Raw genomic sequence first — 24,111 nt, forward strand, 5'->3', positions numbered from 1 at the left:
TGCTCTATAGCAAGCTTCTATACAGTTTCTTTCTACCTTGTGTCACTGCGTATTTACAGTTATTGGTGAGTAAGTTACTTCATATTCTTTAGAACCATGATTACTTCAGCTTTAGGTACATGTTACTCTTAGTGCTTCAGCTGCATTGTTACTTCTAGGTATTTTCATATCGTTTCACCATAGATCTTCTTTGTGACATCAATTTGTCTTCGTCAGATTTCACTTTAACGTCCATCCATAATATTCATTGATGCATTCTGACATCTTGGCAGGTGGCATCCTTCCATGTAGCATTCTTCATGCAACATCATTCCATAGTTTCAGTGCAATGGTACATTCTGTATGGCTGTCTGAGTGCATAACATCTCTCATACACTCAATGTGGTATGGGAACAATGCAGGAGGTCTCATTTATTGCTTTTCTCTGACTGTTCCAATATGACGGTGGTGAGGGGGCAGGAACTGGCAAGATCGCGTCTACCTGCTTCTCTACACCCATTTCATATATGGGTCAACCAGCTTTTTGTAATGGTGTTCCACTGCAATTATAGTCAATTTCAAAGTTTGTGTTTGCATTGAATGTAGAATGGAATTGCTGGTCTGACTTGTGCAGTGATCTGCGTATCCATTCACCAGCTGTGTCATTGGGTGTTTGCTTCAAGGATTTATGGGAGCTGTAGTCCTCTAGGACAAAAACAGAACCTGGCCAGCATGTTGCACAGAAGGTATGCCACAAAAAGAAAGTGGTACTTAACATTTGCAGGCAGGCAGAGGTAGACGGGACAGAGACCACGTCCCCCTACACTACACCCCTCTCTACAAGCCTAAATATCTCCTCACACTCAGTCCCACTCACTAGCTACTAATGCCCAATCCTCTACTCCTATCTCCCACACTATATCTGTCTCTTTACCTCTCACACATACCCGCTCCCCACTACCTATAATACAAGCAACTAGTACCACTCTCTTTCAGAAATACCTCGCCTTTACTAAGCTCTGCCACAAACTCTCCAATACTCCACTTCGCCATACATCCTCCACCTGAACTCTTAGTCTAGCTTCACCTCATCCTGTGACGTGATCTGAACAACCCACACTCTGCTTTCCTGCTGTCCCTTTTCTGGTGTTTCTGTGTCTCCTTTGCATTCCTATTGGGTGCAGCACTTACTCGAATTCCTCCACAAATCAGTGCCTGTCTTTTTCCCAGGGCCCACTTCAGAAGTTTTAAAATTCCCATATTTTGCACCATGGTTTTCCTGACATTCTGTGATGGTTCTCCTGCTATTTTACTGCCAGGGCATGGGTGTGGAAATACGATTTCTTGCCATTATGGTGAATTGTGAGCTTGTCTGCAGCACTAAACACTGTTGGGCTGTGGTGAAGACTCAGGGATCATCTTTGTTGCTGTGTTGCTGCTTCCCCTTGTGTTTGAATATGGACCCAGTCTTCTTGGTTGCTCCCAAGGGGATTCTGGGGGTTGTGGTTCTGAAAGAGAAAAGAGAACTGTGGCCAGCAACTGTATTGAGAGGCTTTGGGAGACAAAGTCCAGAGACATCCCCACTTCCACTTTGAAGCAGGGTTGTTTCTGATTATTGTTTTAGTGAGCCTCCTGCTCCAGGTTGAGAAGGGTCCCTTCCCCCCAACCCCCTTTGACAGGGTAATGACCCTGACTGTGTCCCATTTATGATATACTTTCATACATTGCAGCTGCAGGTTCATGAAAGTGATTTATGGGGACTACACTGACATAGATTGTGACTGCATCTTCAGGAAAGTGATTTACAGTTACAATGCTGGCATTGATTGGGTCTGCAACTTCCTGAATGTGATTTACAGTGACCATAACCAGCATATATCATCAGTGCAGTTGCATGAAATTGATTTGCATTTCAATACTGGCATATGTTGTTGTCACAGACATTGCAAAAATGTTGTAAAATGTTTACAACAGAATACTGTTGGTGGCATGTGTTTACTGTAAATTATATGGTGTTTAACTTACCCAATTTTTTGCTAAAATGGACACATTATTTACAAAACATTCTTGGGGAATGAACTTCCCTGCCCCCGAAGCTCCCTACATTAATGTGGGCTCCCTCGCTATACTTAGTCTCTCGCACAAATTGGGAGATGTTAATTCCCCTCAGTAAAAATATTTACTGCCACAATGGACCATGAATAATTTACAATGCCAATACCACTTCAGAAGCTTCCACCCGGCCCACTGCCAGGGCATCAAAAGCTGCTTCTGCCACAGTCATTAATAATGTATGTAACAGAGTTACTTTCTTACTAATGGATTTTAGAATTGCGACCAGTTGCCTTGCATGACATGGGTTGAACTATTCTCACTAAGATTAAACACAAGTCTTGGCCATTGGCTTGAGGACATATCCCTTTATGTTTGAGACATCACATGTCTCTTGTTGAATATCTCTGTATAGCCTTCAACTCTATAGACTGCAATGTGGGTTTAGAATGGTCAACTCTTGACTAGTACTAAAGTGTTTCTTCTTCTTTCTAGAAGACTACACTCTAGTCGCACAGGCGGCTCCTGTTAATGAATGGCCGCTTTTGCCTAGCTTATGGTTTAATCTCGTGCAAGGAGCACAGTGGGAGAGGTATACACAAGGAAGCACTTTTTACAAGAACCATAGTATGAGACGAGTATGCATCAATATGATGCCCACACTCAATTATATAACTATGTCATCGGATTAACACAATCACAACTCACAAATTTCCTCCTAACCAGCCACTCTTGGTTTACACTCTACATACTAAAGCTAAACTCAGGAAAAATAAAATATGCCAACACGGAAAACCCATCAACGATATTCTAAACCCCTAGATGTTTTTACACACAACATTCTGGGCCGGCCACATCTCATACCTATGAAATATTATTATCCCACACACATCCAAACTGTTAAGTGTGTGTAGGTGCAAACCCTACGGCAGGGGGCAGCCTGGCCTTAAAATATTGAGTGGAGATGGCAAAGGGAGACATATTACAGCAGTTATCCATACCATTCACATAAGTACACCTATTTTTAATATTCCGATTCCTTTGGTACCTTCCATTGCTTAAAGAAAGGGGGCAAGGTAAGCAAATTAGCAGTGGATGTCCAGTAAGCTTAACAAGTCAACATCAATATGAAATGTTAAATCCCTTACTATGGTGTCAACAACTAAAAACAGCTAAAAACTCCATCTGCATCCTCGAAGTATGCATATACAATTTAATATGACAGAATCCCATTGACATAAAAGACCTGGGAAAATTATGATGATAATTGAAACCCTACATGTGCATATGATGTTCCGTTCCACAGTTATATGATATGATATGATATGGCATTTATAAAGTGCCTATACACAGGTGTTTCAAGGCACGACGAGGCAAGGGAGGGGAACAGAGGGAAGACAGACCGCGATCTTACTAGGCCAGGTGTCATTCAGATTGCGCAAATTCATGGGAAGGGGAGGGTGGAGAAATGCAAGGTGGGAAGGGGGAAGAGGACAGTGCAGTACATGGGATAGGAAAATAAATAACAATAGGTAAAGTATGGCCAGCAAGTGCAAGGGTAAGTGCAGACAACAGGTGTCAAGTGCTGGTAATGGGACTGTAGGGATACAGAAAACAGTCTCCAAGTGCGGGCTTGCCATAAGGTAGTGAAGGAGTGCAACTGGCGGGGGAGGGGATCTAGGCCCGAGATCAGAGGGCGGCCAGGCAACCAGTGCAAAGTCAGTGTCAGCCAGGAAGTCAGCAAGGGAGAGGAGGAGAAAAAGCAGAAGCAAAGAGAAAGGTTTTGAGGTGCTTCCGGAACCGAACATGATTCTCTTCAAGTTTCAGGGAGGCAAGGATGCTGTTACAGAGGGAGGCCCCAGCCAAAGAAAGAGATTTACCACCAACTCATTGCTTGGAGAAGCGACTGACCCTGAGGGAGTTTGAGGCAGATGAGCGAAGAGCTCGACAAGGAAGGTAATTAGGAAGAGAGAGTTGAAGGTATTGAGGCCCAGGCCCCAGAAGGCCTTGTGGACGATGCAGAGGGTTTTGAACATAATCCTCGCAGCCACAGGCAGCCAGTGCAGTGATTTCAGTCCTGGAGAGATACGATCCCTGGGCTTGAGGTCCTGTTCTGCAGTCCTGTTCTGGATAATTGCAGAGGGCGGAGAGTAGAAGCAGGCAGATTTAGAAAGAGACTGTTGCAGTAGTCCAGCCTAGAGAGAACCAGAGCTCTCGAGACAGTGACCTTCTGGGGGAAGGAGAGGAAAGGAAGAATACCTCTGAGGAGGTGCAGTTGGTAGTTTGACTTCTTAGAGACGTCAGAGATGTGAGGAGAGAAGGAGAGTGTAGAGTCGAAGATGTCCCCAAGGTTTTTAGCCACACAGGTGGGAGCAGGAAAAGGGCCAAGAGAGGGTGGCCAGAGAGGATGGCCAGAGAGCTACAGAAAAGGAGGGAGTGGGTGTGCCAATGAGGACAATCTCAGTCTTACTGGCATTAAGGCAGAGGTCATTGACGGCACACCACTCCTGGATAGTAGATAGACAGTCAGAGATGAGGGAAGTAGAGGAGGAGGCCGAGGTTAGGATGAAAATGAGCTGGGTGTCATCCGCATAGCACTGAAAGTTGGGGCAGAGAGCGGAGATGAGATGGGTCAGGAGTGCCAGGTATTGGTTGAAAATCCAGGGAGAGAGGTTAGACCCCTGGGGGACACCACAGGTAGAGAAAAAGATAGCGAAGAGGAAGGACCCAAGTTGGACCTGAGAGGGTCGGTCGCAGAGGAAAGAAGTCAGCCATGCCAGAGGCTGACCTGTGATACCCAGGTTATCACAGAGACGGTTGAGAAGGATGGCATGGTTGACAGTGTCAAAGGCAGAAGAGGGATCAAGCAGGATGAGGACGCAAGGGGTGTTAGAGTCAAGATTGGAGAGCAGGTCCTCACAGATGTTCAGGAGAGCAGTTTCCGTGCTTCTGGCAGCTCTGAAGCCAGACTGATGGTCATGGAGGCAACCAACAGATTCTGTGTGGAGATTATTTGGGGAGATGGTCGGTTATTCCAGGAGCATGCCCAGGTAGGGACATTGGCGATAGTTGGCCGGGCAGGAGGAGACGTCAGTGGGTTTCTTAAGAAGAGGGTGCACAAAGGAGTGCTTCAGGGGGGATGGGAAGACTCCAGTGGCGAAGGAGTGATTGCAGAAATCAGCCATGGCTGGAGCCAGGGAGTCGATGTGGTCCTTGATAGTTTTAGAGGAACAGTGGGGAACCTGTTTTGACGAGACTTTCATAGATCGGACTTGTCTAGAAACTTCATCTGCAGAGAACAGGGGAAAGGCAGAGATGGAGGGAGGTGGCTGCAGAATGGCCAGAGGAAGAACAGCGAGTCGGGGAGGGAGGGCTTAGGAGGAGAGAGAGGACCGGATGTCCTGAGTTTTAGAGATGAAGTGAGACGTCAGTGCCGTACAGAGGGGCTGGGAGGGGACAGGAGAGGTAGAGACTGCGGCAGGATTGCCCAGTTCCTTGCAGATTTTAAAGATTTCAGCTGAGTACATTATGCCACTGAATATTTTGATAAAGCTTGCAGTATTGTACAGACAATAGAGCAGTTATTGTATACTCTAGTCCTTTAAGAGTTCATTAATGTAATCTAGTGAAACAAGGATTTCCTGCAAAATAAAGTATTTTTTAATAACTTTAAAAAATCAATGCATTTAATACTTCCAGAAGAAACAAGTGGCCAATGTTAGCCTATTAGAAAAGTTCAAATCTGTAAAACAATAATAAGAATTTGAGGTCCCAAATGAGGCTGGGCACCCGCACAGGGTGGCCTGGCAGTAGAAATGCCAGTCAGTACTGACAGGGATGTTAACCAGCTCTAAGATTTAGTGCCTCACCAGGGGTTGGGTGGTGCGGAAAAAATGAGGCAGTAACGCTATTACTGTAGCATTACCGCTTTGCCCAAACCGGAGTTTGGCCAGAAAGTAGGAGGTTTATCTCCAGCATTTTTCTTGAAGGTCAAACTCTCCACTTACCACCCATTTATGCGCTATTACTGCAGTGCTAATACCATTGGCACCATAAAGTTCTATGGACTCTTCAGAAAATAGGGAGTAACAGCCTTACCACAACTGGCACTAATAGTGCCGGACCGAATTGCGTTAACGCTATTTGCCAAGGTTGTGATGAGGCCCTTAGTGGATCTGAACAAGTGGGGATGGGGTTGACAGTAGCTTCTGCAATCTTTCATTTTTGAAGTTGCTTCTTCTGGCAAGAAATGATGATTAACATGATGAGGTGTCCCTGCTCATCCTCTTACTCTGGGGTCATTGAATGGTACTCGGATGGGAGGTTGGCAAGAGGTAACTGCAGGCAGTGCTGTGAATTGCAAGAAGAGGGGCTGTGAGCAGGTAACTCAATCAGGGCAATAGAAGAGCATGTGGAGGGTATGTAAGGCATTCATAGGACTGCTTGAAGGAGTGCTCTCAAAAGAAACCTGGAGTAAAATATGGTACCCTGCACCCACCATGAACACCAGTCAAGGGAGAACGTGCAGAGAAAATGCAAGATAAATCCAAAAACTTCTCTATTATTTTTTAATTATTAATGTGGAACTGTTTTAAAGACAAATAAAACCTTATTTCACAGGTGAAATAGCACAAATTATTTTAATACACTTTTCATATTTTGAATTAATCAAATACTTATTAAATAGTTTTTCAAATTTTTGGTCTGTTTCATGTTTGTATTACAAAACACAATCACATATTATTGGATGTCTTCATATATAAAAGAATATAAAAACCAAATACAAAACACCCAAAACACAAGACTGAAGTGACAAACAAATAAAACCTAACTCTCAAATACAAAATTCTAAATTAAATACTCTAAAAAGGTGAAATTATATAGCGAAATGTGTCCAAGGTCAACGCATATCACTGTGTTTTGGCGGAGCAGAATGTACCGCCTTCTTCAGGACCAAGTACTGAGATCCCTTAAGATTCAAAACAACCCAGTTCCAGTGGAATTAGTCTTGTAATGGCTCACCCAAAGTTTTATTAATCTTCCTCTATAAATCAGTGCTATATAAATTTGGTAGTGCAGGCACCTCCTGCAGCACACTAGTGTTTTTTTTCTTTTTTATGGAAGCATGTGTGCATCACCATGGAAGCATATGAATTAGATGGATCGCAATCAGTGATTTATAGTAGCTGCATGTCTTGGGCACATAGCCCCTGGTTGTTCAACATGGGGGAACGTGTGGTCAGGATTAGTTGTTAGCAATCTGTAATTATTCAGAGCCTTGGCGTTCTATTCAATCCAATTCTTTGTGGCGCTCAACAAACCTCTACTGTACCTTCTGTCCTGTCCTTGTCCATGAACCTCCTTGATGGCGCTCAACATCACCAGCACTACTGATGTCACCAGCTGGCGGCACGCAGGTGTAATTCTGGTACTCAAATTGGAACAAAGCTCCTTGACTTCGAAAAAAATAACATATCACCTAGAAACTGTTAAATAAGTGAGAGGACACTCCAGAACTCATAAGGGAGAATGTCCAGGCATTGGAACCCTTTCTTTTAGCAGTCAAGGAGTGGGTTGAACAGAGCTGACCCCAAACAAAGTCCTGTCTAGTTCCAGAAACATTATCTGTACCCGAAGCCGCTATTGCCAGAGCCTATGGATGGAAAATATCCAGTGAGTCATCCAGTCCGCCACAAAAGGCCAACGCCTATGTGTACATTAAACTAGCAAAAACACTGATCCAAAGGATCCCTTTTTCCCCTCTCCACAGCCTTTCATGTTTATATTAAACACTTGTGTATAGGCGCATTACAAACGCAATATCATATCATATCATATATCGCTTTGCCAGAGCTCAGGAAGTAGGTAAATGCTTGGATGTGTTCCAGGGCACAATGGCAAAACAAACAGAATATTTACACACAATCATTGGTGTCTATAATCCTTTTTAAAATATAAAGTTCACTTACTTTTAATGTTTTAGCTCTAACTATATTGTTACAGAAACAAAATCTACAATGTTTTCTCGGATTACCTATACGTTTTATGAATATCTCAGATGATTAAGAACTCTTGAAAACATAAGGTCTTGCTCTGCCTACTAGCATATTGTACCTATCTGTCCTACGGTGTCTGTATGCCTGAAATATCCACCCCCAACAAGAGAAGTATGTCAGTGCACCTTCACCATTTTACTGTAATTCCTTGTATGCACTTGTTCCCAAGACATGTAACTAGTACTCACTGTAACTTGCTCCTAAGAAACGTAACAAGCACTCATTGTAACCTGCTCCCAAGAAATGTATCAAGCACTCACTGTAACTAGCTAGATGCCTGAGGGTTTTGTGCATTGTAATAAATGTCAAATATATAAATAAATATATAAATACATAAATAAACTGGGATGATCTGCTTGGCTCAAGAAACTTTAATTAAATTGCGGATTAAAGACAAGAAGCAATAAGAAGGAAAAAGGAGACAATGGTCTCAACATTGGCAAGAGAAGATTTACATGGTGCACTAGAACCTGCATCCAGCATCAAGATGTATGCCACTGGCCCCTGAGTCAACACGGAGGTAGGCAAAGGCAAGAACAGAAATCTGGAAAAAATTCATGAAAAGGGAAAACATGAAAGATAAAAAGTGCCTGTTAAGGAATGTTCCATAATGTTGTCTCAGAATAAGAAAAAGTAGCAGTAAGGTTTCGATCTTCAGCAAAATAGATCTGATTTTTCACCAAAATGGTGATATGGAAATTGAGCACTTGATAAAATTGGCACGTTTAGAATTGAGATGATAGAAATTATGGTAATTGATTTTGAAGGTAAACCCCTAAACACTCACACCAGAAAAAATGCAACCTGCTAGGGAAAAAAGCCCAAGTAACTCTTGCAAGGATAACACGTTTTTATTCCTACAAAATAGGTGTGCCAGCAAAGAACTCTGCTGCCAAGGAACTTTCTGAGCAAACGGGGTGCAAGCAGATACTTAAAAGGGGACACTGCATCACTCTTATACAGTAAAACACTGTTTGGCTGGTTGGTGCGACCCAATACACAGTCAGCCTACTCCATCGGGGATGCCAGGCCATTGGTCCAAGCCCTGTTTCTCCATCTTCCATCATGTGGGATCGGCTGGGGTCATCGACTTCAGGGAACCAAGGTTGACGAATCAATTAGATACAGTTTCTAACAGTCCTACTCTATCTTTACATAGGGCACCTAGCATGCCATAGGCTGGTACAGGGGGAGTCTCTAGGTCACTCTGACCCACACACATTTCACTCTTCCCAATCGCGTCATCCGGGCTTCCAAGGCTTCCACCCTCGCTTTGAACTATAATGTATACCCCCCTGTACCTCGCATTACAAATTATGTCATTGTAAAATAAAGGTAGGGTGACCATTCGTTTAGATGTTTTATGGCTGATTGGTTTATGGGCGGTGGTCGGCGGTCAGGTGGTATCTCGCAATTAAGGGTTCTTGGGACTCAGACAGTTGTAGGGCTATCACTCGTGGTTAGCTGGGTGGGAGTCAGGGACCTGTTCTGGCCTGTTTGTGATAAAACATGCACCAAGGCACCTAGCACTGTCTCGTGGCCTTGCGGGGCACATTCTTTCTAGGGATACACATATTGGCAACAACTTTGGACCAAAGAGGGGTTTCAGTGGAAGTTAGCAGCATGGGCCTTTCTCATCAGTGCTTGGGTCTGTTATTTCTCCCTCAGACTCGCAGCTTGTGTGTATCGCACTAAATACTGCATGGCCATCCAGGCCTCATGCTTCAACTATGGCTACTTCTTATCTGCAAAATGGTGTCTAGCTATATGCGCACACTATCTCTACATATCTAAATTGAGTACAATATCATAATCATGTGGGGACCTTTAGAGCATCCCCCTGCCCCCTGGTGTATCATAGTTCCTCCAATGGGACTTGCCTCACCCTAAAGTGTCTAGGGGATGGAGTGGATTTCCTCCCATCCCAACATTCCCCCCTTTCGTTACTTCTACAGTAACAAATTCCCCCCCCATGCATGCACTCATTCTCCCTTCTCACTGCTTCCTCATATGGTGGGGTCCCCTTTTGTGGTATCCAGACCCTGCACACTGACCGTAAGCTTTCCACTGATCGTGCATATTCCTCAGGAGTGCATGTCATGTAAATACATCCCCTGTCTCCTGCCAGATCAACCCATACCTTCTCATAATTCTTAGGGCCAGAGGGTGGGGCAATAATGGTGTGATACAGACGGTCCACTTCATCTCCATAGGGGATAGGAAGCATTTGAAGTATGGCATGGTCAGTTTATATTTCAATATCTTTTTGTATTGTGAGGTACTTTTGAAACCCTAATTGAAACCATCATCATTGTGCTACTAGGCACTGCTTTGGCACAACACCGGAGGCCCATTTGGCAGCTACAGAAGATGACCAAGATGAACACAATGACAGGCAGAAGCATCTTCCTGATGGCTCCTAGCCAGGATGAGGTACAATTGAATATAACATCGAACCAGTAATTTCCTTGTATTACACCTTCTTTCTTCATGCAGACTCCTAGGCCATGTGGTATAATCACCCACTCTCCGTGTCTTCGGGAGGCACGAATGTGCAGCAATAATTCCCGATTTTTCTGTGCATGCCTCATTCCATCACCATCAGCATATCGAGGATGCAGCGATTCTGCATTGTCATCAGCCTTAGGGCACGCAGTTCAACCTTTATGATATTGAACCCATTCTCTGTGTCATTCGCCAACTGGACCAGTGGCCAGCATAGTATTTACAGCCACTTTGCGTTGGCCACTGCTTGCATGGCAGGTAACAATAGGGAGGCGAAAAAGAATCCCGCCAAACTGAACAGTCTACACTCTTCAGGGATTCAGCATGCAATGTGGCAGAGTCTCTAGATAGGTCCTTTGACCTCTTCTTCCTGCGCAGTTTTTCGTACTGCCTTTTTCTATGTAGGATGCGAAATTCTGATGGTGGCATCGGGTTCTGTTCTTCAAATGTGGGAGAAACCGTCATGGCTGTGTCGGGTATTGGCCCCCATGCAGGTGTTCTTCTGGGATTGCTAGTAGCGCTGAGTGTAGTGTGGCCAGCGAACAATAGCCCATCTATGATGGTGGGAGGTGCAAGTATGCTTGTTGGCCGCAGACCAAATAGTAATCCATCAACACTGCCATGCCCTTCTTCAGGTCTGGAATAAGGGGGGGCTTGTTGCATTTTTCATTGGAGCCTTTAACAATAGTTCCTTCACTGTGGAAGCAAAGTTCATACGTTTCTTCTCGTTGCACTTTCACTGGTTTTTCTATCGCCACAATCCATGTCAACTTTGAGATATGCTCTGTCCAAATTTGTGTGCAGGTTGCTTCCATTTGAGCCAGGAGTTCCTCTTCATATCCTAGGACGCCTTTTGCCAGACAACTAAGTGCGGTCTCTTGCCACCTGCTGTTTATATATTTAAGTCCTTGGATCACCAAATATGGCTGCTGCAGGCATTTAATGTCTCTCAGATTATCGTTAGATTGCAGGGGATCTGGATCGATGAGATCTAGTCATACTCTGTGTGCCTGGAAGGTGCCTTTAACCCTACATAGGGCTAGATGAGCCAGGCACTGTGCCTCTATAATTGGTATTTCCTGTGGTACTAATACTTTGGGTGCTCATGACGTGGGTGGGATTAGTGAACATGCGTAGCAACTGCCATTTGCTGTTTGTCTCCCTACTGCACACACATCTGTGTACCAGCTTGTGAGGAATTCAACCATCTGCATGGGGCGTGGGTGCTCGCCTGGGCTTTTTTTGAAGTTTTGTAATTTAAATGAATGATGGGAGATAAACTTCAGAAAATGTGTGGGGCTAATCTGCAAACATTCTCCGCGGCTCACTGCACAACAAACAGATAGTCATATGTACTCCGGGGAGACACAGCCTACAGGCGCAGTCTTCCCTGTCGCATTTAGCAGGAATGTGACAGCCACAGGTACATCAAAGCATCTCAGGAAGGGGGAAGGTAACACCTTCATCTGCCCATGGCCAGCCTAATTAAAATATCAAAGGCCCCATGGATCTGCCCTCTCTATTGTCTCTAAGTTCAACAGGGGGCAGGACACTAGCACTTCTTTGATATGCAATGTGTCAACTTGAATCTGGCTCCCACCCCTCTGTATGAAGGGCAGTGAATGGCAGGTCTGGAACAACTGTTTACTGCAGGGAACCCTCTTTCAGAGGGAAGAAGTATGTAATTTGATAGAGACAGAAGTCTTTTCTCGCCACATACTTCAAGCAAGACCTGCGCTTCGATCAAGAGTCACAGAGAGCTCAATTAACCAGAGAGACACTTTGATCCACAACAGACAGGAAGAAGGGTGGGATTTAGTAGTACATTTTGTCACCCCTTACCTTTCCTGTTGCAAAGCACTCTGGTTATTAACTCAAGCATAACAGAAGATAGTTTGCGAGACCCAAGATTGGTTCATTAAGTTAGGCTTAGCCTGCACCAATCATTGGGGCCCATTTGGCTTTACAGGAGGGCTGAGACCCTCACTTGGCAGATCATCCAACGACTTTGAAAGGAGTAAGAAAGACTCATTTGGACCCTGGCTGAAGGTACAGTCTGCCTTACAACTTCCGCCTGTGAAGGCAGGCCGATTTCCAATAGGGAAGCAAGATCCCTCCCCAAAACATCTCCCAGTGAACAGAGGGAGATACCAGACTCATAGGACCCGTCCAGCAACTCCAGAGCCAGAACCCAGCCAGCACACAGTGTGCCCTGCTAGGTTCTCCCAGCAAGCTTCCTAAATGAGAAGTGCCAGCGAGTCTCTAAAGAAAGGACAAGGCCATTGCCTGCAAACACTCTCTTCAGCTTTGGGCTGTCCGCCTTAAAGGAAGACACAAGCCCTGCGAAGAAGCTAGGAGGAGTGCCACGACAAACATCAACCAGTGTCCATCTTTTAAGGCCATTTTCGAGGCAGTTGAGCCCTCGAACCGTGACCAGTTGCACCAGTGACTGTTGTCACGCTGTAGTCACTAAAGCCGTCCAAGACCCCTCAACCAGCGTTCCAGATCTGCCAACCAGTACAGAGACAATGATTCTTGACCCTGAGCCGCTGTGTAGGCCAGCCTCTAGCTATCCGTCCAGCCTTGCTTGCCGAACTGCCCACAGCTGTCTCTATACTCTGTACGTTTACAGGGAGCGCTGTATTTTTTAGTGTGCTAGAACAGTATGTTGTAATAATAATAAAGTAGATAACAGTCCCCTTTTATCATTGGGTAATAATTGTATTTTTGCTGTGTTGCAACTAACCAACGATCCACGACTTTGCAGAGATAAGCCTGCCGTTCCGTCCACATTACCAAAATTGGAAAATTAGGTTTATAATTTACTTACGTTCCAATCTGTTTGGATCCCTTTTGGTGTACTAGAGGTGTGGGGCTGACTGATGGTTTAGAAACAGATATTTATCCCAGGAGCACTGGTGCCCCGGAAGTTCATTCGTCAGACAGCTATTAGTCATTTCAGGGTGTTGTACGTCTTCAATCACATCCAGGCCTAGCCCATGGAATGTGTCGTACTTAGCCCTTCGTACTTGCCATTTCCTCATCCTCTGTGGGTGTGGGCCAGTGGGTTTACTCATGCTACCTTTGGTGCTAACATTATTATAAATGGTCATATTGTTAAAAACATTTTTGAAAACAATGGGAAAAAGGTGTTCTAATATTGTGCTCATCGTCATACTCATATGTACTGGGGTGTTCTGTTGACTTATTGTTATTGTTACTACTATTGTTACTACTGTCATCACTACTATTGTGCATATTGACAGTAATGTGGGTCATGTTTATGGATATTGTAAGGAACTCATGGTGGCAACAGTAAAGACAGACACAAGTGATCACAGTTGAAGGGTATTTATTAAACTGTATATGTGGTTTGGAAAAATGCCTAATCTAAGCCCAAATCTAAGTTGGGAGCAAAAAACCATCAAATAATAATAAGGCAGTCCTAGTCGCATTGTGTAAAAAAAAAGGGCCTAAATACCTATTGCCAATCCTTACGCTAAATACAAACAAAGAGTGTGGGACAGGGTTCACAGGGAAGAAAGAAGTGTTCACAAATAATAAGTCAGGATGCGTCAGTCAGGTCACCCTTCCCCATGTTTTGAGCACGGGATAAGGCAGGACTCTGGAGCGCAGCACATGCTTTACATTTTCCAGCACAAGCTAACAGTTCAGTTCCACTTTCAGCAATCAGGGCATTCGGTGGTTAAGTCTCTTTTCTATCAAAAAGTATCTTGCTGCCGTGGGCCTGATGTATTCAAATAATAAACAAAGCGTTCATTTTCACATGTACTTCGGATGATGTCCTTCATCTCTGGATCCCCCTCTTCCGGGTGCAGATCCTCAGAAAGTTCTTTAATGATATTAGAACCCCTGAAAGTTATGTTTTCCTGCTTTCGAGGGTTTGTTAGGTTCAAAATCTCTAACCAAAAGTTCAACAAAAATGTATTCTCTGTATTAGAAGGATAGTTCATCACCCCTGGGTTTCCCCTCGTTCGGGCTCAGATCCCTCTCGATTGTTAGCCTCCAACAGCTGGGTTCCCTATGGCTTTCAACACAATCTTCATCTGTAACATCCACAAACCTCACTGTCTTTTTAAACAGTTCACTGTGAACATCCCTCTGCCGGGTTCACGCTTGTCAACACACTATTAATTGGGACTTCAGACTTCGCCCCTGGTCGCAATCCCTCAGTCTGGTTCACTCTTGCCAACTTTATGATGCAGGATTGACTTCCCTTTGTTTTCACAATCATCTGTTGGTCAAAGGCTTTCGAATCTACAGAGGATTTTATTAGTCCCCTGTAGGGCCACTTTGACCCCCTTCTGACCTTCCTCCCAAGGCCTTCTGTTTATGGTAGTTCAAAAAAAGGGTAATCGCTCATGGTTTCTCAATTGAGCACCCACATGGTGCTTGAATCTGCTATGCTGGCTTTCCCCTTGAGTATCAATAGTTTCTTGTACTTTCTTTAACCAGCCGCTTGCTACTTTCGTTCAACACAGTTTGGTTTCTTATCGGCTCTCCCCTTGACTCACTGGCTGTGATGAACTGTTTGGCTTTCTTATCTGTGGAGTCAAAGCCATCGGGCCTCGCGTCTCTCCCCGGCTTGGCTGTCAGCGGAGGGGGCGCCCGTGTACCGTTGACATCTGCTGCAACACACACTGTCTATTGTTCGTGGTCTTATGATTCCTTCTCTGGAGGTTTCGCGGGCCTCTGTCGAAAAGGGCAAGGTCACATCTTTCCTTGCTAACATCTGAATCTGTGCCATCTTTCTCCTCTTCTTGAACTGCTGTGCTGAGTTAGTTCTCTCATCTTGCGGTCTGCCTTGCTCGTATTGTGCTCTCATGCTCCACCTTTTCCCTCTGTGAGGAAGAGAAAGGGCTGACAGGTGTGTGTGATTTAGGTTCATTGCCTGACTTTGCCTGACCCTGGAGTTGGGACATGTCAGGTAAATGGCTTTGGTGTTTGTACGTCGTCTCTCACGGTGTGCAAAGGTGTGTATGTCGGAATAAAGGGGGGAGTTGGAGTGTTAGAGTATCCTATGGGGTAGGAGGTGGAAACAAGAAAGGGGATAGGAGGGAGAAGAGGTGTTATATGAAATTATAGCCCTCGTAAAGGGGGTTCAGTAAATTCAGAAGGGCAAGATTTGTAGGGTTTATGGAACAAACGGGAAGGACCATGATTATTGTCGGAAAATAAACAGGAGATTGTGGGAACGGTAGTGTTTGGCCCAACTAGATTGGGAGTGTGAAAAACGATAATCAGAGGGACATGTAGAAGAATGACTGAGTGTGTTCGGATAGGAAAAAGAAACATAGGGATTCTGGGAGTTGTGGTTTCTGAGTGCTTGGTTCTTAGGGAAATTTTTTGGGTGGAAGAGAGGTAGATGTGGAACAACCTATGAAGGGTTCAGGGACTTTGTCCTTCTCACCTTCGTCCCTGGTGTAATACCGCATCTCACCTGGGCCCCTTCCCCAATAATAACCCCAGGTTTCCCCATTCATGTGATTCCTTCTCCCTCTTTCACCCCCAGAATTGGGATCTGAGCATGTCAGCCCTCCTTGGCCACGTGAAAAGGGGAGTTGTGAGGACTGCTTGGGAGTATACCATCAGGTTTCTTACAATATGCCCTGTTTCACCCTTCTTTTATATGAGCTCCCCATATAAAATAAGCTCCCCAATAAATTCCTAGTGCAAACATCAAAATGGCAAATAGTGCTGCACTCAAATGCAGTCCACATGTGTATGAATAAGAATATCTAGGAACAGTCTGATAGCGAACATTCTTTCTAGCATATACAGACATATCTGAGGATGCTGGCTCCATTGTTTTCTTTCTCTGAAATGGAAAACTGAATGCACCTAAAATAAAGGAAAAAGAAAGAGAAAGAAAAAAGAGAGGGGAGAGAAAGACAGAAAGACAGAGATTTTATCAAAATTCAATTTGGTACTGGCTTGGTGTGTTTGTGCATAAAGTACGGGTTGGCTATATAATTGCACTGAGGTAGGAATGCAGGGTCTGGGGGGTCTCAAGGTGTTTTCTGGGGGTGCTCTGTGTACATCAGAAAGATGTATCCAACAGCAGAGCCCATTTACTTTTACAGCATGGGGGGTTGAGAATATAACCTTGTAAAGACCATGCAATCTGGGGTTGTTCCACTTTCTGACAGAACATCTTACGTAAATCAATTCTCCAGGCAGCAGCTGTTGGGCAGGTGGGGAGCTTCTTACTGCTGCATGTGGTGTCTGTGGTATCCTCTGCTTGCAACAGTGCAATATTTTGACAGATGCACTTAATGGCACGTGTTAGGGTTGTCAAATACTTGTTAAATTCCTCACCTAAGACTGCTGCTGCTTTATGGGCATCTGATACTTTCCTGACAGGGGATATGGGCGTGTTTATGCACTAACCAGTTACCACCTCATGGGGTGATAAATGGTGGTCCTTGCTGGGTTGTGTGTGTGAACTGAAAAGGGCCAAACGCATGCAGTGCACACAGTTCTTTTTCCATGTGGTGCAGAGCTTAGATAATTTTCTCTTGACCAGACCGTTGATCCTCTCCACCATTCCGTTGGCCTGGGGGTGATAAATTGAACACATCTGGTGCTTAATGACGAGTAGTGCTGTGATCTCTTTAAAGAGTTAATTGAAAAAAATGTGTGCCGTCATACCTTAACACATCGCACACACCCGATTGGGAGAAAACTTCACGGACAAGAAATTTGGTAGCACATTTAGCATCTGGGTGTGCACAAGGACCGGCCTCAGCACACCATGAGAAGGGGTAGAGCATGACAATTAGGTACCGGGACCCAGTACATCTTACTCCCATGTCTGCGTAGTCTATGTGTAACTCACACAACAGTCCAATGGAGCGGGGCAATGTGCCTCGTAATACAGAGAATATGTTTTTGTTGAACTTTTGCTGCATCATGCCTGTGCTAAAACTTTGACACGTGGTGATAATGTTGGTGAGGTGCTCCTGAAGATTGGGGAAAAAACAATCATCCTGTATGTCCACTGCAATGTGTTGCTTCGAGCTGTGGGCGGGGTGGTGAAGTTGGTTGAAAGCTAATGCTAATAGTTTTGGGGGCATAACTGCTTTACCAGTGCATTCTTGTCTCCACAAGAGATCAGTCAGGAATTGATTACACCCCCTCCTGGTCTACAGTTCTTTCTCCTCACCTGGTGCTTTTCGTTGTAGTTTGATAAGCTGCGCAATGAGCACAGCTGTATATGGGGTATTCTTCTGATAATTTGTAGGCATGGTCACAACGTACTCAGCAATTGTGGGTACAGGGACGTAAGCCGCCATTTTGGCCACCGTCTCTACGTCGATGTTCCCCAGTGAGATTTCGTCTGTGATGTTGGTATGGGTGGCGGTTTTAATGACAACCACTGCAGAGGGTTAGGACAACGCGGTAATCAATATGTCTAGCAACACAGCATGTTGTACCGGGGAACTGTCTGCTCTGGGGAAACCCCTCCCTTTCCACCATGATAGACTGGCATGCACTGTTCGGTGACACATGCCTAGTCCGAATAGATAGTCACGTGGAATCCTTGTGACACCTGCAGCACTTCAATGAACGCTATGTGCTCTGCTGCTTGGGCCGAATAATGCATGGGCAGTCTTTTCATTACTAACGTCTCGTATTCACCTCCATCAAGGCACACTACTGCGGCAACCGTATGTCTTTGTCCTGTCTCCTGATCAATTGTCGCTGACCTATCAATGAAGAGAACCTCCCCCTCTTTCAATGGGCTATCTTTTGCCTTGGGAATGTCATCCTCCCCTTCATATGTGGCACAGTCATGTATCCAAGTCTTCGACTGTACACATTCCTGTCAAAAAGGTGGCAGGGTTCACTGACTTACATCGCACAACATGATTGTTTGGGCTCCAGAGAATAATCTCATATGCAGATATTCTCTGTGGGGGCAGGGTAGATTTTGATCCCTCCAGAATGGCGAACACTGAATGCTCCACATACAAAGTGAAGGAACATCCCATCACAATTGTGGAACTCTTTTTTCTCGCGAACGCAGCAAGTGCTTGTTCTCACGTGTGTTGCTTGTGCATAACTGAGTCAAGCGTGCCACTGTAATAGGCCAATGGCATGTGGCCCATTGTACTCTTCTGAGTTAGTGCGGTAGTCATGAGATTGCTGTTAGAATGTGAGAATATGTAGAACTCCTGCGTATAGACTGGGGTGGTGAGCACTGGGGGAGTGGATATCACTTCGTTTAGGTCACTGAAATGTTTTATTTTGTCAGCTGTCCATTCAAGTTTGTGATTGCCTTTCTGTACTTCATTGAGGGCCTGTAACAGTGGTCTGGTATATGCTGAATAGTCTAAAATAGATGCTCTGCAGTAGTTGCATAGCGCTAAGAATTTCTGCATGCCTTTCACTGTTATGGGTCTGGGGTGGCGTGCACAGACGCTGCTGTGTCTGGTATAATTCTTTTGCTGTTTGCTGATATCAGCTGAGCTAGATATAGCACTTCCTGCTGGCAGTACTGTATTTTGGCCTTGTCCACCTTATACCCCTAGCGGGCCAGGAGGTGCAAGAGTGTGATAGAGTCTCTTCGGCAGTGCTGCTCACTGTTGCTACACACAAGCAAGTCATCCACGTACTGGATGACATTGCTGGGCACTTGGATGTTTCCTAGGTCAGCAAGAAATATTCTGTTAAAGATGCTTGGGCTCTCGCAGTACCCATGGAGCAAATGAGTATGTTCGTAGTGCTTTCCACTATGGATAAAGGCTGCAAGATACTATGAATCAGGGTGCAGGGGTATTGAAAAGAAGCCGTTTTGTTTTTCAAATCTACCACGGGAAGCGGGTCGCCTCCTTGGGAATGCTGTGGTAGCAGGGTTTGGAACTGTTATGATACACTCCTCTGCCTGCCTGAGCTGCTCAGTGATGTCATGCAAGTAGCAAGTGGAATGTTGATGTATGAGTGTGAGAATGTTGTGGTGAGTGTTCTGTTACAGGTCAGTTGGTGCCTTCCTCCCTGGGTGATGGGTGCCGGTGATCTATTGTCTTATACTTGATGTCTTGTCCTGTAACATGTAACCTAAGAACTGGAAGTAAACTTACTAATAATCAACCTATCTCAAGCATGGACATTGCTTTACTACAATGGCGACGAGGATCTCTGGAAGAAGAACCCTGGTAAAAAGGAAAGCTGGAAAGGAGGGTGACTGCAGAGGCCTGCTGCAGAGGGGGTGCAGGAACCAACAGGATAAAGGAAAGAAGAAGACATCACCGCCCCCAAGTAAGCATACCCATCACCCAGGGTGGACAAGGAAGGAGGTAGGAGCCCCACAGCAGAAAGCCCTGCAACAGTCTTTCTGTCCCAGCTCAGCAGCCCATAGCTAATTGGGAGTGCTGCGCCCAGGAGGGCGAGAGGGGGCTCACAAGGTGTTTAAGGACCTGTAAGTGGTTCACCTGAGAATGGCTCCCAGAACATTGTAATGGATTTGCAGCCCGCAAACCCTGGAATGCTCGCTCACGGAGTGCGAATGAATGTAAGGAGTCATAGTGATATGTATGCCCCTGGAGTGCAGGGCACATGCCGGGTCTTAATGTATTAGAAATGGAAGGGATCCATATTAGAAGGGTGCCACTGGAGTGCCGGCTGGCAGCGGTACCAGTTGCCTGTTTCTTAAGGGACTGCTGTGTCTGAGGCCACAAGTAACTTCTAAGCCCAGCAAGAACTACAAAATTAAGGTGGAAGTGTCCGTTTTGAATAAAATGTTTGGAATGGCACGCCATGCGGGCTGTAAGAACATTTGGCTAAAGTAAACGCTGTGCGATGGTATGGTTTGAGGAATGACAGTTGGCTCATGGATTACCGTATGAGCTATGCTGTCCTCGGTGAACTGTTGTAAAGTGATGACGTTGTCATCCAACAAAGGGGATCCAGCGAAGCTGCGGAACTTTGTGGCTAAATGTTCTTAAAGGTGTTTTCCCGTTCTGAGCGAAAGCAGAGACAAGCGGAACACGGTTGTGAGTAAAGGACCCTGTGCTTTTGGCAATGCAACGTCACGTCGCACTATCCAGAAGTCAATGAATGGATGTGTTTGATACAACAGCAGGGACGGTGCTTCAAAGTCGCTCCGCCTGGTGGAGGCGTGAGGTGGAGGTGTCGACGGTGGCGATATCCAGGAACTTGAGTAAGGGTCTGCTTTTTGGAAGAGATGCCTCTCCGCCCGATAGGGGCGCATGGTTGCGGTTTACGGGAGCAGATGTAAGCCAAAGCCGTATTGGAAACTGTTGTTTCCCTAAGGCTGGGGGGCCCACCGCGTAGGAACTGTGAAGCGCTGGTACTGTAAAGAGATGCAGTCTATAGTCATGTATCGTATCGCAATCTACGCCTAAATTGAGGTACTATTGGTGTGTAGTGAGAAGCGAGATGCGCATGACAATGAGCCTCAGCAGCACAGAGAAGCAGATTTGGTTCTGGTTATGAATCGTAATGTTAAATGTCAAAGATGCTCGGTCTAAGTGGTATTGGTTGCTATGAGGAAAATTAATGGTGCACACTCATAAGTTTTAGCATAGTTTCTGTAGTCCATTGATGCCATGGATTACCGTATGAGCGTAAACTGTATGATGGCCAATGAAAATGTATATTGCGGTCGAGACATTTACGTTTTGGGCTATGGGCGAGTAAAGATGCAATGCAATGTGTTAGGAATGGACGAGTAAAGATGCATTGAAATGTTAATTTGTTAGGAATGGATGAATAAAGATGCAATGCAATGTGTTAGGAAATTAACAATTTTAAGCATTTGCAGGTTAATGGACTTTTAGAGATATATCGAAAAGTGCATAATTAAATGCAATGTGATATGTTGAGGAGCTCATTGGTGGGTGAATGAGCTAGTTTAACCTATTGAGGATTTTTAGGTTGATTGGTTCTGTTTTAAGACTTTTGGACTTCTAAGTATTTAGGAGCAACGCAATGCGAGCCATTTTATAACTGCAAAGGATGAACTATGTAGGAAATGCTTCCTTTTATAACTGCAAAGTCTGAAGAAATGTCATTTGTGGTACATACATTGTATCTAAGGTCGGCTGTGAACCTGAAGCTTCATGGATGTGACATAATGAGTATCCTGTTTTAAGTGATGTGTGCAGAGCTCATATGTAAATGACTCTGTGTGCAAGATACTGATGGGTACATTAGGAGGTGGTATTTTTATTTCCGTCTAGGTGTAATGAGATGGAGGTAGTGCTTTTATATAAATTGACTGTATTGAGGTAGCGCCTCATTTAGGTGTCAATTGGTTGGCAATGGACACTTACGTGAAGATGATTCAGTGTTCCTGGGTGGTAGGATCCATACTAGTTTTGGATTTTGGTATTTTGTATACGGAGGTAGCGCCTTTGTATGAGTTAAGCATGGTGAGTTAGTTCCTCTTTTGGTTATGGGGACATGTGAGGTAAATCCTGGGGGTAGCGCCCTTCCAGGTGTAGGAGTGAGTGGTAAGTGGAGAAGTGCACTAAGGTTAGTGGGAGTTGTGGTCTGGTGATTTTAGGAACAGTAGTAGTGCACTGTTTGAAGAAGTTGACTCTTATCTGTAATGGACAGGTGGTTTTGTTGGATGAAGTTGTGGTAGTGGTTCTCTTAGAAATACCGGTTGTACTGGTTGGGGACGCCCTCTGGTGAACATATTGGCTAAAGGGAAGTGTGCTGTCCAAGATGAAGAGTTGTCTTACCAGTTGTTTTCTTTGTGTGTTAGATGTAAATCCTGGCCAAGGTACCCCAAGGTCAGGATCATGGTACATGTAAGTACTGCCACTGAGATGAGCACTTAGGCCAACCCCATTGTTTTCTTGGTGGTCTTGGAGATGGCTGGCCAGCATCTTCAAGTTGTTGCAGGATCTGTATAGCTTGGTGTGGTTGAGTGGGCTCCATGGCCTAGTCCATTGATGATCTGTGTGTGTTTGTGATGTAGGCATAGTTGGCGATATTTCAACAGTGGTTAGCGGTTTTATGAGTTTTCCTAATAGGTATGGTGATTTTGTTGTCTTCTTGGATGTCTAGTATTGCGCCGGGATGACAAGCTGTGCTCCAGGGTGGCAGCCTGGAGGCTCGCCTGTGGCGGGCAGAAGGATATATGTTATTTTGGTGGGCGTTTGGTTTGTAGGGTAGTTTTAGCCTTGTGTACGGGCTGGCTGTGTCTAGAGTGAGAGTCTAGAGTCTGTCCGTGGCAGGGATAGACTGAAGGTGATTTGTGTTAGTATTGAGAGTGACCTGAATATGTAGGTGAAGTTTGGAATTGCATAGCTGTGGGAGTAGTTGTATGGTGCATGGTGATGTGACTTGCCTGTATGTAAAGTGCTTATTGTTTGTGTATATGTTTCGGTAAGGAGGGAGATGTGTTATGATACACTCCTCAGCCTGCCTGAGCTGCTCAGTGATGTCATGCAAGTAGCAAGTGGAATGTTGATGTATGAGTGTGAGAATGTTGTGGTGAGTGTTCTGTTACAGGTCAGTTGGTGCCTTCCTCCCTGGGTGATGGGTGCCGGTGATCTATTGTCTTATACTTGATGTCTTGTCCTGTAACATGTAACCTAAGAACTGGAAGTAAACTTACTAATAATCAACATATCTCAAGCATGGACATTGCTTTACTACAGGAACTACTAGAAATTCTTTCTGCACCACATCATTTAGGGGACGCAAGTCCTGGATCATTCTCCAATTGCCCGGTTGCCTTTTTGACACGGTACATAACCCTGTTGCAAGGTGATGTGGATGGCACTATTATCCCTTGGCCGAGCAGGGCCTGTATCGTGTCTCTGATTTCCTCCTCTGCTTCTCTTGAAAGTGGGCACTGTTTCACCCATGGTAGCACTGCCCGTGCCTTCAGTGTAATGTGTACTGGTGTTACTTCTTTTAAAAGCCCAACGTCATGTGGGTTGGTGGTCCACAACTGCTCGGGTACATACTTTAAGTCTGCTTCAATGAAGGGAGGCAAAGCCACACCGGCCATCAGGGAGCACAGCACCCTTCTGTATTGTACCATGATCTCACAAGGGTTTGCATCCCAAATTATTTCTCCATCACTGTCATTGTTATCGAACATTTCTGCATCTGTTACCTCCTTAAGGGGTATGGTAGGGCTGATGCAAAGTAGCATATGCCACTCACACTCACGCCTGCCTGTTCTTAGCACAACCACTCTTTTTGCAGATACCACCAACCTTTGTAGGTCTAGGGACAAGATTGTGCCTGCCACCAATTCTGGGGACACTAGAGGGTGGAAATTAAATCTGTTGGCACTCTCGAGCAGCCCTTTGCAATTTGTGTCACCACCTCCACAAGCAATGTAATTCTATAGACAAACATATATGGGTCTATGGGTATCACTCGAACCTGTAAGTAACTCATGGTGGCAACAGTAAAGACAGACACAAGTGATCAAAGTTCAAGGGTGTTTATTAAACTGTAAATGCAGGATGAAAAAATGCCTAATCTAAAACTAAATCTAGGATGGGAG

At 45.0% G+C, this 24,111-nt stretch overlaps 1 protein-coding gene across 4 annotated transcripts in view; it reads right to left on the reverse strand.

Moving 5' to 3' along the window:
- The window catches only part of LOC138516615 (cytosolic beta-glucosidase-like), a 677,786-nt gene that overhangs the window by 254,112 nt on the left and 399,563 nt on the right, over positions 1–24,111 (reverse strand). The window contains exon 7 of one of the 4 annotated variants that reach the window (XM_069631882.1): positions 8,470–8,631. The exons of the other annotated variants lie outside the window; for them this stretch is intronic. Coding sequence (XP_069487983.1) covers positions 8,597–8,631 — 35 coding nt within the window. The 3' untranslated portion in view covers positions 8,470–8,596. Of the gene's footprint in view, positions 1–8,469; positions 8,632–24,111 lie in introns of those variants that run through there. 4 annotated transcript variants of the gene reach the window in all.

This window comes from Ambystoma mexicanum, chromosome 6q (assembly GCF_040938575.1).
Source record: "Ambystoma mexicanum isolate Mex_15411 chromosome 6q, UKY_AmexF1_1, whole genome shotgun sequence".
Taxonomy (NCBI): Eukaryota; Metazoa; Chordata; class Amphibia; order Caudata; family Ambystomatidae; genus Ambystoma; species Ambystoma mexicanum.